The sequence below is a fragment of the Aegilops tauschii genome, chromosome 1 (genome assembly GCF_002575655.3).
Source record: "Aegilops tauschii subsp. strangulata cultivar AL8/78 chromosome 1, Aet v6.0, whole genome shotgun sequence".
Taxonomy (NCBI): domain Eukaryota; kingdom Viridiplantae; phylum Streptophyta; class Magnoliopsida; order Poales; family Poaceae; genus Aegilops; species Aegilops tauschii.
In genome coordinates, this window is record NC_053035.3 from 382,284,178 (window position 1) to 382,299,937 (window position 15,760).

Consider the following 15,760-nt stretch of genomic DNA (forward strand, 5'->3'; position numbering starts at 1 on the left):
TGTAGTAGGCGCCACCGTCGGTGCTGTAATGACCATAAGGAGCATACGTCGGGGCGGCGTGATAGGCATTGGCCGGCTGTCGGGGGTTGAGAACCCCGGGAGCACCAGTAGGCGGCCGAAGGCCGGGTTGCCAGGCACCTGAGTATGCCGGCGGAGCACCGAGGGTGGATGGAGCGGACCAGGGCATGGGCCATGCTTGAACAAGCCCCGTCCAAGGATCATGAGGAGGCCGCCATGCAACCGCAGATGGAGCACTGGTGGGTGGTGCAGGACTCGGTGCTGGTGATGTCGTAGGCGGAACCGAACGAGTCGACGGCGGCCTGTAGATAGGGTTTTTGCCGCGGTAGTTCGGACTAGGACGCCAGCCTGGGGGCGGTTGAACAGATGACGATGCGGACGGCCCGGCGGCAGGAGCCGGCCTGGAAGGCGGCGCTGGTGTAGACGGCAGAGGAGGATGAGCCGCAGCATGAAAGACCTTGAGGCGAGAGTCCTTGCGAGCTTGTGTTTCCGCCGCGAGTTATAGCAAGGAACGAACTTCAGCGAAGGTAGGAGGGGGCCGTATCATCGGTATGAACGAGGCTTGCTTGTCAAAGTCTTCGCTGAGGCCGCCGCCGACGATATTGATTAGCTGTGAGTCGCTAACTATATCGCCGAGTTCGCGGAGCTCATCACCAATGGTCTTAACGAGCTGGCAGAACAGGTTCACCGGGGCGTCTCCTTGCACCATATTGCGAAGCTCGGTGTGGCGAGCGTTTTTCCGAGCGTCGGTGTTGCTTTGGAAGAGCTGACGGAGGGAGTGCCAGATGTTGGCAGCGGTGGCGCCGTCGTGATCGAGCATGTTGAAGATTTCGGTGGTGATGCGGGTGTAGAACCACTGGACGATCGCGAGATCGTCTTTCAACCATTGCGGATTGTCGGGGCAGGGAAGACAGTTGGCGGCGACATGCGAGCGCAGGTTGCAGCGGCCGAGGTGGAGATCGAAGAGATGTCTCCAATGGTAGTAGTTGTGGGCGGCGAGATCAAGAACTATGGGGATGTAGGGGCTGACGTCGGAGATTGTGTCAGCAAGAGATATTGGTGCGGCGAGGATGGGTGCAGGGTAGTTTTGTGGAGCTATGGTAAGGGTCGAGAGAGAAGCGGCCGCGGCGTTGGCAGCCTTGGCGATGAGTGCGGCCCGGCGCTCGAAGTAGCCGGGCGGCGGCGGCGGTGGCGTTGGCGGAGCCATACCCTAAACCCTGGGACCGGTATCTGATACCATGAAAACTGAATAAAACTGTTTCTTATTGATGATTTGGTGCGGCATACAAGAGTATATAAGAGGGTACAAACCGACTTAGGGTAGGGGTACAAAACTGACTTGGACTGGAAGTCGTATACCATAATGACTACTCTAATAGGGGGCACACACGCTGGCCTGGCTGATGTGAAGCGGTCTCGCTCCTTTCCAGCTCCGGTCACGGATCGGCCGCAAAAGGGCAAATGATCCGGTGGCCCGCCCACGCTCCTCACTCCTCGCTCGGTCTTGAGCAAGTTTTACCATGCATGGTGGCCGCACGCAGCATGCAGGCCGGGTGTGCCGTCAGCCATTAGTGGCTCTGCTACATAAGATGGGGGTCGTGATTACTCTGCGGGCACATGCGGACATAATCAACTCGCCCACACGCTCGAAGCAAAACAACAAACGTCGTGTACTCTGCGTGAGAGCGCGAGCCCTAGCTAGTGCAACAAATCAATGCAAGGCTCTGCGTAAAGCTGCGCATGCACTGATGCACCAAGCGAGCATAGCTAGCGGCAGTGACAGAGGCGGAGCCTGGACCACACCCCTGGTGCCGGAGCGGCGGGCGAGCGAGGCGTCGGGCGCGTCTGGCTCGTTCGCTCGCCCGCCGCTCCGGCACCCAGCGGCCGGGCGGCCGGTGCTCGACCGAATGGCGGGGGCGGCGGCGCGCGCGTTCGTCGTCCGAGTGCTACTACGGCCGAGGGCCGTCCCGTTGCCCCGCGCGCGCATCGCATGCGTTGGTCGCTCGTGTCCGTGCGCAACCGCATGTACGGGAAGGCGTGGTGGGCAACGTGCCGCCCGCCCGTACGCCGGCCGGTGGCCTTTGCATGCGGATGGCAGCGCCGTACCTTGGACGTGCGGGACGTATAGGTTGATTCATTTGCTCATGGGTATGGGTTTGTCACCCAGTTAATTTGCCACTTGTTTAGGAACTATTCTTCTAGCCGCGCAAGGACTTTGACCGAACTTGGACAGATTTCCGACGGGCAGTAATGTGGTACCCCGGGTGGTTTTTTGTTTTGAGAAATTTCATATACCATCAAACAGATGTCAAATTACAACACGGAATCGTCAAAACCACAATAGAAAAAGAGAGGACACATGCCCAGAAACATTTGCAAGATCCATTGAAGCAGATTTCTGCAAACTGCCATCCTTGCCACATGCCGTCTTCGAGGACGAAGAAACACCATCGCCCATAAAGGCTTTGTGAGCTGAAGAAAAGGCCAGTCGCTGGCAAAGCCATTGTCGCTGTGGCACGTCGATCGGGGATCATCCCCATGCTCCTCGAAACCTAGATCCTCTACATGCCGTCGACGTCATCGAGGCAAAACACCGGAACTGCCACCCACAAGCCTCCAACCTTGTTCTTGGACCTTTATCTTCACCCAAACAAAGACGGCACCACACGAGATGAGATCCACCATAGACACAACAAAAACCACCAATTTTCCTTTGCTAGCTGAGTGTAATTGATATTCGGTAAAAAAAACTGTTTTTCCTTAGTGGAAGATGTAGTAGAGCATCGTACCATTGCGTGAGAAACATTCCCAGTACCGCGTGGATGACATATTTTCTCCCTCTATACCCTAGGATATAGACATATCTCTATACATCACTGCTTGCTTGAGGAGCTAAAGACACAGTGACCCTCTCAGCCAGTGACTCGTGGGTTCCGCGGGTGGGGTACGCACGAGTAAATTGCATAAAACCACCACTTTGAAGGCTCGGTTTGCGAAAAACACTAGGATACAGTTTCTCTGCAGAAAACATCACATCTTGCGTAATGGTTTTGCAAAAACCACTGATCGGCGGATCTGACCATGTTAAGTGAGTTTATGACAGGTAGGGCCCGCCAGTCAGGCTGACGTGGCACCGCTTAACATCTCACATGTAACGGCGACGTTTGGTACTATTATATCATCATGTGTGGCCCTATGGGGTCCACATGTCATTGGAAGAGAAAAAGGGTTCATCTTATCTTCACTACACCGCCGCCCGTCCCGAGCCGTGGCAGAGCCGCGCCGTCGTCCGTCCCGACCACAGCCACCGGCCGGCCCGACCTCGACCGCCGCCCGTCCCGACCCCGGCTGAGGCAGAGGCCCGTCATCGCCGTTGCCGCACCAAGGGCGAGGCAGGGGACGCCGCCTGTCCCGCCCCTGCGCCCGGCCGAGGAGCGGCCTGCTGCCATGCGGCGGTGGGTCTCGATCTTCTCGGAGCTGGCGCTGCCCCCCACCCCACCCGCGCGCGCGCACGCGGACCAGCCGCAACTCACCAACCGGCCGCCGCGCACCTTCTCGCTTGGAACCACCTCGCCGCCGCCAAGTTCGTCCAGATCCAGTCGGATAGAGGCATCCCCGCTCGTCGCATACCCGAAGCCCGGACTCCGCCCCTGCCCATAGCTGGCGAAGGTGCGGCTCGCAAGCGAGCGTCCGCTGGAAGGAGCTCACCTGCGTCTCCAGCGCCGGGTGGAGCCGCACCTTGAACTCCGGCGAGCAGCCAAGGTGCATGGCCGCTGTAGCGGCACGCGGAAGATGCCCTCGTCCCCGCTCGCGCCGACGAACTCCGGCAGCGTACCCCTGCCACCCGCGCCCCTGTACTTCGACGTCGTCACGGCCTGCTCCAGCGTCACTGGAGACCGCCTCCACGAACCTCCCGCGCCCCACAACACCTGCACGCCACCTGCTCGACAAAATGATGCAAAGAGCAAGTGGTTTGAGAGAGAGAGAGGGAGGAGTGTTTCGCTGACAAGCGGGTCCCGCGTCCAGCAAAACGTTTTGATGTAACGGTGTGAGAAATTGATGCCACGTCAGCCTGACTGGCGGGCCCTACCTGTCATAAACTCACTTAACATGGTCAGATCCGCCGATCAGTGGTTTTTGCAAAACCATTACGCAAGATGTGATGTTTTCTGCAGAGAAACTGTATCCTAGTGTTTTTCGCAAACCGAGCCTTCAAAGTGGTGGTTTTATGCAATTTACTCGGTACGCACTGTACAGCAGCGAGTGTTTTTTTTTTTAGAAAAACAGCGAGGGTAAAAAGGCGCGAAGCGCCATGGACGCAGGCCGGGACCATGGGCCAAAGATTCTTTTTATGGAAGCAGGGCCGCCCATCTAATTGAACGAGAAGGTCTCAAACTATTTAATGGCGTCCGACGAAACGGCACAGCTGCCACACGGTGGGCGCGGCATCGATCAGATCTGCGGAGCAGGCAAAGCAGTCGCCCCCATCCACATGAGACTCACTGGACCTCAGAAAGGGGCCGGCGTGGAGCAGCCGCCAGCACCGTTCCTTTCACCTGAGAGGCTGAGACGACGCAGCGGGGCAACGGGGTGTATGGCAGCTTGCCATTTGATCCCGGCCCTCACGAACGTGACATAGCTACGCCACAACTGGATCAACAATGACCTTCCGGTGTCGCATCAACGTCGACGCCAACCCGCGCGCGGAACCGATCGATCTCGATCGACGGCACGTGCATGGCGCCGGGGACCATGCATGTCCGTCCGGCCGTGCGGCCGGCCGGCCAAGCCGCTGACGATAAGACGTTCGCTGTACGTAGCTCGTCTCACATCACATGTATGGCGACTGGCGAGCGCGCGTACGTACGACCAGATCTGTTACGTCGAGTTCACAGCGACCTCCGGAAATCGGTCCAAACTTGTTCCTTGTCCGGCTGTGACGACGCGTCTCTCTCGCTGGCTGCCACAATTACTGGGAAGCGCACGTAGTACCGTGTTACGTTGCTCGCGCCGCTCTCGTCGTCAGCTCTTACGCCGGCGTCGGCGTGCATGTTTTACCGGCGCTCGGTCGCCGGCAGCTAGCGGGTTACAGCTTAGTTTCAGTTCGCAGGAGCAGTAACGCAGCGTGGATTACGAACAACCAGAGGCTAGTACAGATTAATTAATCTGGAGCTGCTACAGTTTACTACTACATGGCAAAATGAATCGAGGCACACTCACGTAGCACACGCAGTCGGGCGGACACGTAGCTGAGCGGCTGAAAGCCTGAGATTGATTTGGTTCACCTCAGGCGGAAAGATCCATTGCGGCCGGCGCTGCTGCTCTCCAGGTCGCTCCCGGCGAGCGTGAAGGAGGAGTGGCCGGAGGAGCAGCTGGCCGTCGTGGTGACGACCAGGTCGACGAACGCGCTGACGATGGCGGCGTGGGTGCCTTTGCCGTTGGCGCGGAGGTACCACCCCAGCATCTTCTCCAGCCAGTCCCAGTCGCCCGCGCCGTGCGCCGTCATCATCTCCTCCATCGACGACCGGAAGTCCCGGTACGGGTCCGCGGACTCGAACGCCACCGCGACGCCGCCGCCGAACGACATCGCCCCCGCAGCCTCATGACCGCGCGCGGGTGCTGGAGGTGGCTTCCTCTCCAGGATGGAGCTAGAGGGCGCGCGGGGCTCGAAGCGGAGGCGGTCGGACCGGAGACCGCGGACTATGGCGTCAGCCATGTCCTCGGCCGCGGCGCCGGAGGCTTCGGACTCCGTGGAGAGGCTGTCGGAGGCGGCACAGTCGTGGTGCATGCGCGCGGAGGAGTTGGTGAAGGAGGAGGACTCGGCGGAGTCAACGAAAAGGGATGCGGTGTTCTTGGCTGCCACCGCTGCCGCCGCAGAAGCGGACGGGGACCGGAAGGAATGAGCGGTTGGGTTCTTGCACGACGGCCACATCCATGCTTGTGGGGTGGCCGTCGGAGTGGGAGGCGACGACGGCGGAGTGTCGTTGTTGGCCGAGTTGGCGGGGTAGAAGAGCGAGCTCAATGGTTGCTTCTTCACCATCGGTGTGACAGTTGATGGGAAGTGTAGAAGAGCGGAGAACCGGCAGCAGCAACAGGAGTAGTTGGATGAAGATATGGAGCCGAACTGGTGAAGAGAGTAGAAGAAGCTCGCGCATGTGTGCTTGTCAGTGCCTCTGTGTATTTCAAACTGGGGGTTTATTTGGTTCGGTACAAGCTATAAGTGTTAGCTTGGTTCTTTTGAAGGGGCCGGTGGGAGGGAAGGAAGAAGGTGAGATTGAAGGGGAAGATCTTTTGTGGCTAGGGTTTAGAGCATCTCCAACAGGAGTACAACACTGTACAAATTTGACCACCTATAGGTCCACGATGCGTCCCAATATATCCGTCTGCGCAACCTCCAATTCCAAAATCTCAAATACATGCATGTGGTTCGATCGTTGGACAATATGAATAAGCAAAACAATAATGAATATAACACGCAAATAAAATTTATTTGGAGAGAAACATACAAAGTTCAAACATAAAATGTATTCCGGGAGAAAGTTACATAGTTCAAACATAAAATTTATTCATGGTGCATTGTTCAAACATAAAATGTATTCATGGTGCATTGTTCAAATATAAAATTCAATTATTTCTAGTGTGCATCCACACATGCTCCACATTATCACTGAGTGGTTGCATTTGTGCATGGGTATCTTGAAGTTGTCGATGCATCTCTAGGAAGTTCACAATATGCTCTCCATCTTGTGCTAGGAGACGGACAAATACACCAGCAACCATTTAATTCACCCCTCTGGAAGGGTTTGATGAAAACTAAGGTTGCTTTTTTCAATAGGGGAAGAATTCATATTGGCGATGGTCGGTCAACTAGGTTCTGGGAGGATACTTGGCTTGGGGACACGCCCCTTGCTTCACGGTATCCTTCTTTGTAAACTATTGTTCAGTGCAAGAAATACTATGTGAGCATTGTATTAGGGTCAAATACACTGAATATCTAGTTTAGGAGAGCTTTGATCGGGGATAAGTGGACTGTGTGGGTGCATTTAGTTCAATGGTTGATATGTATTAACCTCACTAATGTACCAGACACATTGCGTTGAAAGTTGGCGCCTTATGGGTTTTCACAATCTAATCTATGTACATAGATTTAAGCCTTGGGTTTTCACGTTCTAATCTATGTACATAGATTTAATCAACTCTGGACTTCGTTCAAAGCACATCTGGAAAACAAAAGTATCACTCAAAATTAAAATTTCCATGTGGTTTGTTCATACTGGAGTTATTCTTGCTAAAGGTAATCTAGCAAAACGTAAATGGAAAGGCAATAAACAGTGTTGCTTCTGTGATCTAGAGGAAACAGTGCACCGTCTACTTTTTGCATGTCCATTTGCCACTCTATTATGGCGCATGATTCATGCGATGTTTAATTTACTTCCACCGACCAGTATTGTTGATATATTTGGTAACTAGTTGAGAGGGCTTGAGGCCAAACTAAGGCACAAATATGTGTGGGTGTTTGTGCTTTGCTTTGGGCTATTTGGAATTGTTGTAATGACTGTATTTTGAATAGAGTGAAAGTTCACAATTTTAGCACGTTATTTTCCGCACTATAGAATGGATCCGTATGTGGTCATTACTGCGACATGCAGAAGTGCGGGGGCGTATTGTCTTTGGGTGTAACCAATGAAAGATGGTAGCACGGGATACGTACAACCGGTTTGGACGACGGTCCAATAATAGACTATGTGCGTAGGCATATATTCCTATTTGTGTCGGTTGTGGCTTGTAATAATTTTTTAGTACTATGTCGATGTTGGAGATTGATACTCCTAAACATTAATAAAATATGGTTGTGTGCATCGTAATCAGTGCAGGCCGGGGGTGATCGTCCTTTTCTGAAACAAAATATGATGGTGGTGTTTCATTGATGCTGGCCGCACAAGCCTATCGGGCGGTGCTTCCATAGCCAGCACATGCAATCGACTAAACCAAACATATTTGAAAAACCTCTTGCTTCTCCAATTGCCAATAAATTTTATGTGTCCTCCTCCATAACTAGTTCTCTCATGTACTCTGGTCCAAACACACTTACCACGGCCTAGGAAAATTTCACCATTGCCTCAATGCATGTCCTCTCCCCCATCCAGATGACCTCATCAATGAAATCTCCGGTTGTACCAGAGCAATCGTGCATTTCTGCATAGGAGAGAAAATAGTTGCCTGTGATAATCCTTCCTCCGCGTGAAGTAAGGATGACCTGCCTTCACAACATCCAAAAGTGGCGCTGAAAAAACACTCATGAAATACCGAGTCGAGTTTGAACTTGTTATCGTAGAGATCCCGTTGCCTCTTTATCCTATCACGGCCAATAACTATGTTTCCCGAGATCGAACCCTTGAAGTTCAGAACATGTTCCTATTTCCTCTCTACTTGATTCTCATCATCACTATTAAGTCATCATCTTCGCCATCATCGATGTCCGGATCATCCACGAATCTTGAAAATGAACTCATTAAGATCCTTGTAATAAAACGCATCATCGTACGAATCTATCACTTTGCGTACAAATGAGCAAAATATTCTAACAAAACAACTCCAACATTTGGTCAAACATATGCCAGACAAGGTGTATGCCCAACGAAGTAGGATGTCCCGGGTGGCGTCTAGGGAAGCACCGCGGGTTGGGGATGGCGGCGAAGCTAGGGTGAAGATGGTGGCAAATGTAGGTGACGGACAACATGGACGAGGAAAAAAGTGTGAGGGGAAGTGGGCATGTTGGGCGAGGATTGGGGACTATTTGGAGGGATTTGCTATGGGTCCGGTCTGTTGGATCCAATGTGGCGGGCGCGTTTGGGAGCGTCCGAGCAGCTGTAAATGCATGTCACATATGGATTGGATTTGAGGGGCACCGGACAACCCATACATATGGAATGGGTTTGGGGGGTTCAGTTGGATGGCGTTGTTTTGTCTAGGCGATGTCTGAACTGCCGCCCGAACATATGGGGGGAGTGGGGGGGGGGGGTACTGTTGGAGATTCTCTTAGTATGGAGCGAAGAAGAATGATTTTTTTTAATCAGAGTCCTTAGAAACCGATCCATTAATTAAGAAGGAGAGAGTTGTCTGGTTAATTAGCAAAAAACTACCAAAACCCAGTGATTATGCACACACAAGATACATCACACACCATCGCAAGCAAAACCAAACCGAGGTTCTACATTGATGCCATCATCATCACTTTTCCCACCAAGCTATTTCGAGTTATCCGCCGGCGACCGCCGACCAAGTCCGCAACACAGAGGCCACGAGAAGTCACATGCCAAGCAACCATCCAACGCATCGACAACTGCAAAGCTCTGACTGTGAAGACTATTAGTGGAGGAGAACTATGGAAAGATGGCACCACAGAAGATCACAAAATAGGACACCCACTTTCCGTCATCATCACAACCCCAGACCACACCTTTGTATCTCTGACTTCACTGCAAAAATGAACCAGAGACAACCCCGCCAATATGGTGAAGTGTCGACTGCCGCAACCATTATTGCGAACCCGACATCGCTCACCCTGACATCACTAGCCCTTTTTAAAACCATTGTTGCAACCATTGTGGTGGGACATGGTTGCCACACAAGTTATAACACTACCGCCGCCATCTTCCAGAAGACTCCCTTGCCGACAACCCATTTAATAATGATGCCCCAGGAGATGATGCACATATGCCACCATCATGTGATCATGGTTCCGAGGGGATGAGGCAGGATACCAGTGACACGTCCAACATGGTCAACAGCGCCCACAAGCATTGCCATCGGTGGTCCCAGCCCAAAGCCGAGACATGTCTTCATCCCATCTTCCCACACAGCCGTACCCACAGAACATCCACATGGACCTAGGCCTGCAAGACTACCAGTTTCCCCACACACGAACACGCCCTATAGACGTAGTAGGTAGAGTAGTCACATTCACTAGCCACACAACACTATGGCCATAGCCGGCCAACACCAAACCCTAACCGGTAATCCTGATCTAACCATGCTCGATCGGATCCAAGGCCAACGACTACCATGCCAACATTTGCTCCCACCCGAGCACCTCCCGCCACTTAGCCGAGCACCGAATAGGGGAAAAAGAATCCGCTTGCAGTCGAGATCTAATGGCTCAAGAATTTGTGTCAACTTGGTTTTCATCGGGTTTCCATTATTCCTCGGCTACTTCTAACGCTAATCCTATGAGAGAGAAGAAAACTTGTTTTGGCAGGAAAAAAATCATTTTTGGAAGGAACCCAATGAGGATTACTCCAAATCAAGTCAAATGGAGCAACTTCCATGTTGGGAGATTCACCACCAAGCGCACCAGAATGCAAGACGGCCAACCATACGAGCGTAAGCGCTCGTATGAGCAGTCATACCAGGCGCCAGGTGCTTCACCTCATCTATAGGAGAAACTGTCGTGAAGGCACACAACGCATCAGAGAGACCCAGCCACTGCCACATCATCCAAAATAGAGAGAGTAGAGACCTAGAGAAGAAGAACCACCGGAGATCCTTCTTGTTTTGTTCTTCCACCTTCATACTCATTTCATTTCATCATCACCGTTGTAAGAGGAATTCCAAGTTGTAAGATCAGGGTTATAACTCTATTCATACTCATATGGAGATTGCGACCTCTTGAATCACTCATCTTATTATGGATTACTACTTCCTGAGCTTGCTTTGGTTTTTCCCTTGAAGAGGAAAGGGTGATGCAACAAAGTAGAGATAAGTATTTCCCTCGGTTCAGAACCAAGGTATCAATCCAGTAGGAGGAACACACAAGTCTCCAATAATTGCACCTATACAAATAAACAAATACTTACACCCAACGCGATAAAGGGGTTGTCAATCCCTTCACGGTTACTGGCAAGGATGAGATCTGATAGTGATAGATATAAAAGATAAGTAAAAGTGCGAAATAAAATAAAAGCAAATAAATTGCAGCAAGGTATTTTTTGTGTTTTCGATTTTATACATCTGAAAATAATATGATAAAAGATAGACCTGGGGGGCCATAGTTTTCACTAGAGGCTTCTCTCTTGAAAGAAAGCATACGGTGGGTAAAAAAATACTATTGAGCAATTGATAGAAAGCGCATAGTTATGACGATATCTAAGGAAATGACCATGTATATAGGCATCACGTCCGTGACAAGTAGAACGACTCCTGCTTGCATCTACTACTATTACTCCACACATCGACCGCTATCCAGCATGCATCTAGTGTATTAAGTTAACAAGAACGGAGTGATGCCTTAAGCAAGATGACATGATGTATAGGGATAGATCCAATCAATATGAACAAACCCCATCTTTTTATCCTTAATGGCAACGATACAAATATGTGTCATGTCCCTTTCTGTTACTGGGAATAAGCACCGCCTGATTGAACCCATCATAAAGCACCTCTCCCATTGCCAGAAATCAATCTAGTTGGCCAAACCAAATCAATAGATTGGAGAGAAATACAAAGCTATATAAATCATGCATAAAATAGTTCAGAGAAGACTCAAATAATATATTCATAGATAATCTGATCATAAACCCACAATTCATCGGATATCAACAAACGCACCGCAAAAGAAGATTACATCAAATAGATCTCCAAGAACATCGAGGAGAACATTGTATTGAAGATCAATGAGAGAGAAGAAGCCATCTAGCTACTAGCTATGGACCCTTAGGTCTGTGGTAAACTACTCACACATCATTGAAAGGGCAGAAAGGTTGATGTAGAAGCTCTCCGTGGGGGAATCCCCCTCCGGCAGAGTACCGGAAAAGGTCCCTAGATGGGATCTTACGAAGACAGAAACTTGCGGCGACGGAAAAGTATTTTTGGTGTGTCCTCTAGTCTACTGGGAATATTTGGGTATTTATGAAAGAAAAATTAGGGTTGGAAGCGCCACAGGGGCCCCACAAGCTTGGAGGGTGTGCCCCCCTAGGGCGCGCCCTGTGAGCTTGTGGCCACCCCGTGGCTCTTCTGGCCTCCTCCCAAAGCTTTTAGGGTGTCTTGTGGTCCAATAAAAATCGTCAAAAAGTTTTGTTCTGTTTGGTATTGATTTTCTGTAAAGGCAAAAACAAAGAAAAAATAGCAGCTGGCACTGGGCACTAGGGTAATAGGTTAGTCCAAAAAATGATATAAAATAGCATAATAATGCATATAAAACATCCAAGATTGATAATATAATAGCATGGAACAATTAAAAACTAGAGATATGTGGGAGACATATCAAGCATCCCCAAGCTTAATTCCTGATCATCCTCGAGTAGGTAAATTATAAAAACAGAATTTTGGATGTGGAATGCTACCTAACATGTTTATCATGTAATCTTTCTTTATGTGGCGTGATATTCAGAATTTCAGATCCATCAGATTCAAAACAAAAGTTTAATATCGAGATAAAAACAATAATATTTCAATCATACTAAAAAGCAATCATGTCTTTCCAAAATATCATGGCTAAAGAAAGTTATACCTACAAAATCATATAGTCTTGTCATGCTCCATCTTCTTAACACAAAGTATTTATCATGCACAACCCCAATGACAAGCCAGGCAATTGGTTCATACTTTTTAACGCGTTTTAGCTTTTACAACTCTCACACAATATATGAGCATGAGCCATGCATGGATATAGAACTATGGGTGGAATAGAATATGATGTTGGAGGTTGTGCGGAGAAGACAAAAAAGGAGAAAGTCTCACATTCGCTAATCAACGGGCTATGGAGATGCCCATCAATTGATGTCAATGCAAGGAGTAGGGATTTCCATTCAATGGATGCACTAGAGCTATACGTGTATGAAAGCTCAAAAGAAAACTAAGTGGGTGTGCATCCAACTTGCTTGCTCATGAAGACCTAGGGCGTTTGAGGAAGCCCATCATTGAAATATACAAGCCAAGTTCTATAATGAAAATTTCCCACTAGTAATATATGAAAGTGACAAAATAGGAGACTCTCTATCAAGAAGAACATGTTACTACTTTGAAGCACAAGTGTGGAAAAGAATAGTAACATTGTCCCTTCTCTCTTTTTCTCTCATTTTTCTCTCTTTTTGTTCGACACTTCGGCTTCTTTTTTCTTGGGCTCTTTTTGCTCACTCTTTTTTATTTTTATTTATGTTTTCATCCGGAGTCTCATCCCGACTTGTGGGGGAATCATAGTCTCCACCATCCTTTCCTCACATGGGACAATGCTCTAATAATGATGATCATCACATTTTTCTTTACTTACAACTCAAGAATTACAGCTCGGTACTAGAACAAAAATATGACTCTATATGAATGTCTCCGGCGGTGTACCGGGATGTGCAATGATCTAGCATGACATGCATAAAAAATATGAATGGTAGCCAAGCCACAAATACTATGTCAACTATATGATCATGCAAAGCAATATGACAAATTATGATATGTGTCATAATAAAACGGAACGGTGGAAGTTGCATGGCAATATATCTCGGAATGACTATGCAAATGTCATAATAGGTAGGTATGGTGGTTGTTTTGAGGAAGATATAAGGAGGCTTATGTGTGAAAGACTGTATCATATCACGGGGTTTGGATGCACCGGCGAAGTTTGTAACACAACTCTAGGTGAGTAAGAGCAATGCATGGTACTGAAGAGGATAGCAAAATGCGGAAAGGTGAGAGTGTGTATGTAGCGATCCGACCTCAGACGATCAAATCTCTGTGCATAAGTATCATCCCTGGATCGGTAATGCTGACACACATAGTACTCGAAGGATTTATAACAGAGTGCAATCACACACTTATTACATCGAATGTCTCAAAAGAGAACTTATTACAATAATATGGCTTAAGGCCATCTAAAAATAATAATAACAGAAGGCTTGGAAGATAAAGTGAGTCCATCAACTCCAACGGCATAGCTGAGTGCACGACAACGACCTAGCGCACCTTACTCTTCGTCTGAAAAGTCTGCAACATGATATGTTGCAGCCCGAAATGGGTCAGCACATGGAATATGCTGGCAATATAACACAGTAGAGCAATGAACAAGTAAAGGCTATCACTACATGCATATATGGCTGGTGGAGGCTCTATGGTTATAATGTTCTGCGAAAATCCAATTTTTCCCTACAACAAAGGAATATATTTTATTTAACTATCATGGTAGTTGATAAACATTGAGAATGGTAAAACCCCATCTCAATCCCAATTAAGAAGTAATTAACAACGCAACAAATTAATTTAGAGTGATGAGATCAACATGATAATCCAAGAACCATATACTCAAGATGTCCATAACCGGGGACACGGCTAACCATGATTAGTTTGTACACTCTGCAGAGGTTTGCACACTTTTCCCCACAAGACTCGCTCTCCTCCGTTGAATTTCTCGCACTACATGGTGTTTGAGAAACGGATGACCGAGACACAGTCTTTCAGAAACATTAACTCTTTACTCTGGGTGGACAATTACACCTACTTTCCCCTACATCTGCTAGCCCACCACTGAAAGAGGTCATGCAACCTACTCAACTATGCTAGAGCCCATAATAGCTTGTGGCTGCACACGGAAGTTTCTAGCATGAATAATCTTATGATCCCTTTGAGCCTGGGTGGTGAACCAAAAGGACAACATTGGTATATCCCCAGGTGCCCGCAACCAATCCACCCAGATGTGTGTTTAAGTAGCCAACTTAAGTTAACCATTAATTAACAATCTCACATCTATCATGGATACACTCAAACCCAATCCATGTCTACGAGCATAGCATAGCAACATAAGCATAACGTAGAAGTAACTCCCGAGGGTTTGATAATAAAAGGGCAATAGGTTCTACCTCATCATCTACTTCCCAATACCCACAAGTTAATCACATCCTAATCATGCAGTGTTTGAGGGTTGTAACTAATGCATAAAAACTGGATATGAAAAGAGTATGATCAATGTGTTACTTGCCTTGCTGACGATCCTCAAACCCTAGAGTCTCGTGGTAGCACGCTTCGCACTCTGGGAACTCTATCGCAAACAAACAATAGCATACATAAGCACTCAAGAATAGATGCACGGGTAAAACTCAAATAAGAAGATCCAAACTGAAGGTTCAACTGAAGAGCTTCGATTTGCAAAAAGAATCGATCGAATCGGAGCTACAGAACTGGAACTACGGTCAAAAGAACTTCGAATTCAAATATGCTTGAAACCAAATTTTAAATTGTCAAAACCTTGTTCAAGTTGATTAAACAGAAAGAGGGGCTCGAGACGAAGATTTTGGCGTTGGTTTCACTGGATTTGGACGAACGGTTGAAAAGTTTCAAGGGTTTGAAGATTAGGGGCTAATCTGCGATAAAAATAATCGTGGATAGGTCCCTGGCCGAAAAATAAACTGAAAGAAAAATCTATTGGACGAACGTCCGCTAATAGAGATGAACGGGTGAATTCGTTCGTTAAAACGAACGAACGAGCGGACGCTCGCTAAATAACTAAACCAAAGAAAAAAACGAACCGAACCGATCTAAAAAAACCGAAACTAGGGTTTCTTAAAAAAAAACCAAAACGGACCGAAAAAACCGGCGGCGGCTCGGGGTCAACGGCGACGGCGGCGGTGGCGGCTCCGGTGGGCGAGCGGCTCGTCTAGGCGGCGGGGCGCGGGGCGGCGGCGGCGGCAGCGGCAGCAGCAGCACGCGGGGCGGCGCGGCTGCGGCGGCGGGCGGCGCAGGCGGCGGGGTGCGGGCGGCG

At 49.1% G+C, this 15,760-nt stretch overlaps 1 protein-coding gene across 2 annotated transcripts; it reads right to left on the reverse strand.

Annotated features, from left to right (window-relative positions):
* Positions 1–2,291: 2,291 nt before the first annotated feature.
* On the reverse strand, positions 2,292–6,381 carry LOC109744264 (uncharacterized). 2 transcript variants are annotated; one of them, XM_073498627.1, is made up of 2 exons: positions 5,304–6,381; positions 2,292–3,958 (listed from the first exon to the last, which is right to left on the reverse strand). In XM_073498627.1, exons 1-2 carry the CDS (start codon positions 6,056–6,058, stop codon positions 3,136–3,138), a joined length of 1,578 nt encoding a protein of 525 aa, XP_073354728.1. In that variant the 5' UTR covers positions 6,059–6,381; the 3' UTR covers positions 2,292–3,135. The 2 variants fall into 2 exon arrangements, 1 of the variants encoding a protein (XP_073354728.1); XR_012183674.1 differs by having other exon boundaries at positions 3,832–3,958; positions 5,239–6,364.
* Positions 6,382–15,760: the final 9,379 nt, after the last annotated feature.

Bases quoted from the DNA above. Each gene is read 5' to 3' on its own strand.
- LOC109744264 (XM_073498627.1), bottom strand. From the start codon at position 6,058: ATGGTGAAGAAGCAACCATTGAGCTCGCTCTTCTACCCCGCCAACTCG. The intron at 3,959-5,303 runs GTGAACCAAATC...TTTGTCGAGCAG, and splicing joins AATGGATCTTTCCGCCTGAG to GTGGCGTGCAGGTGTTGTGG.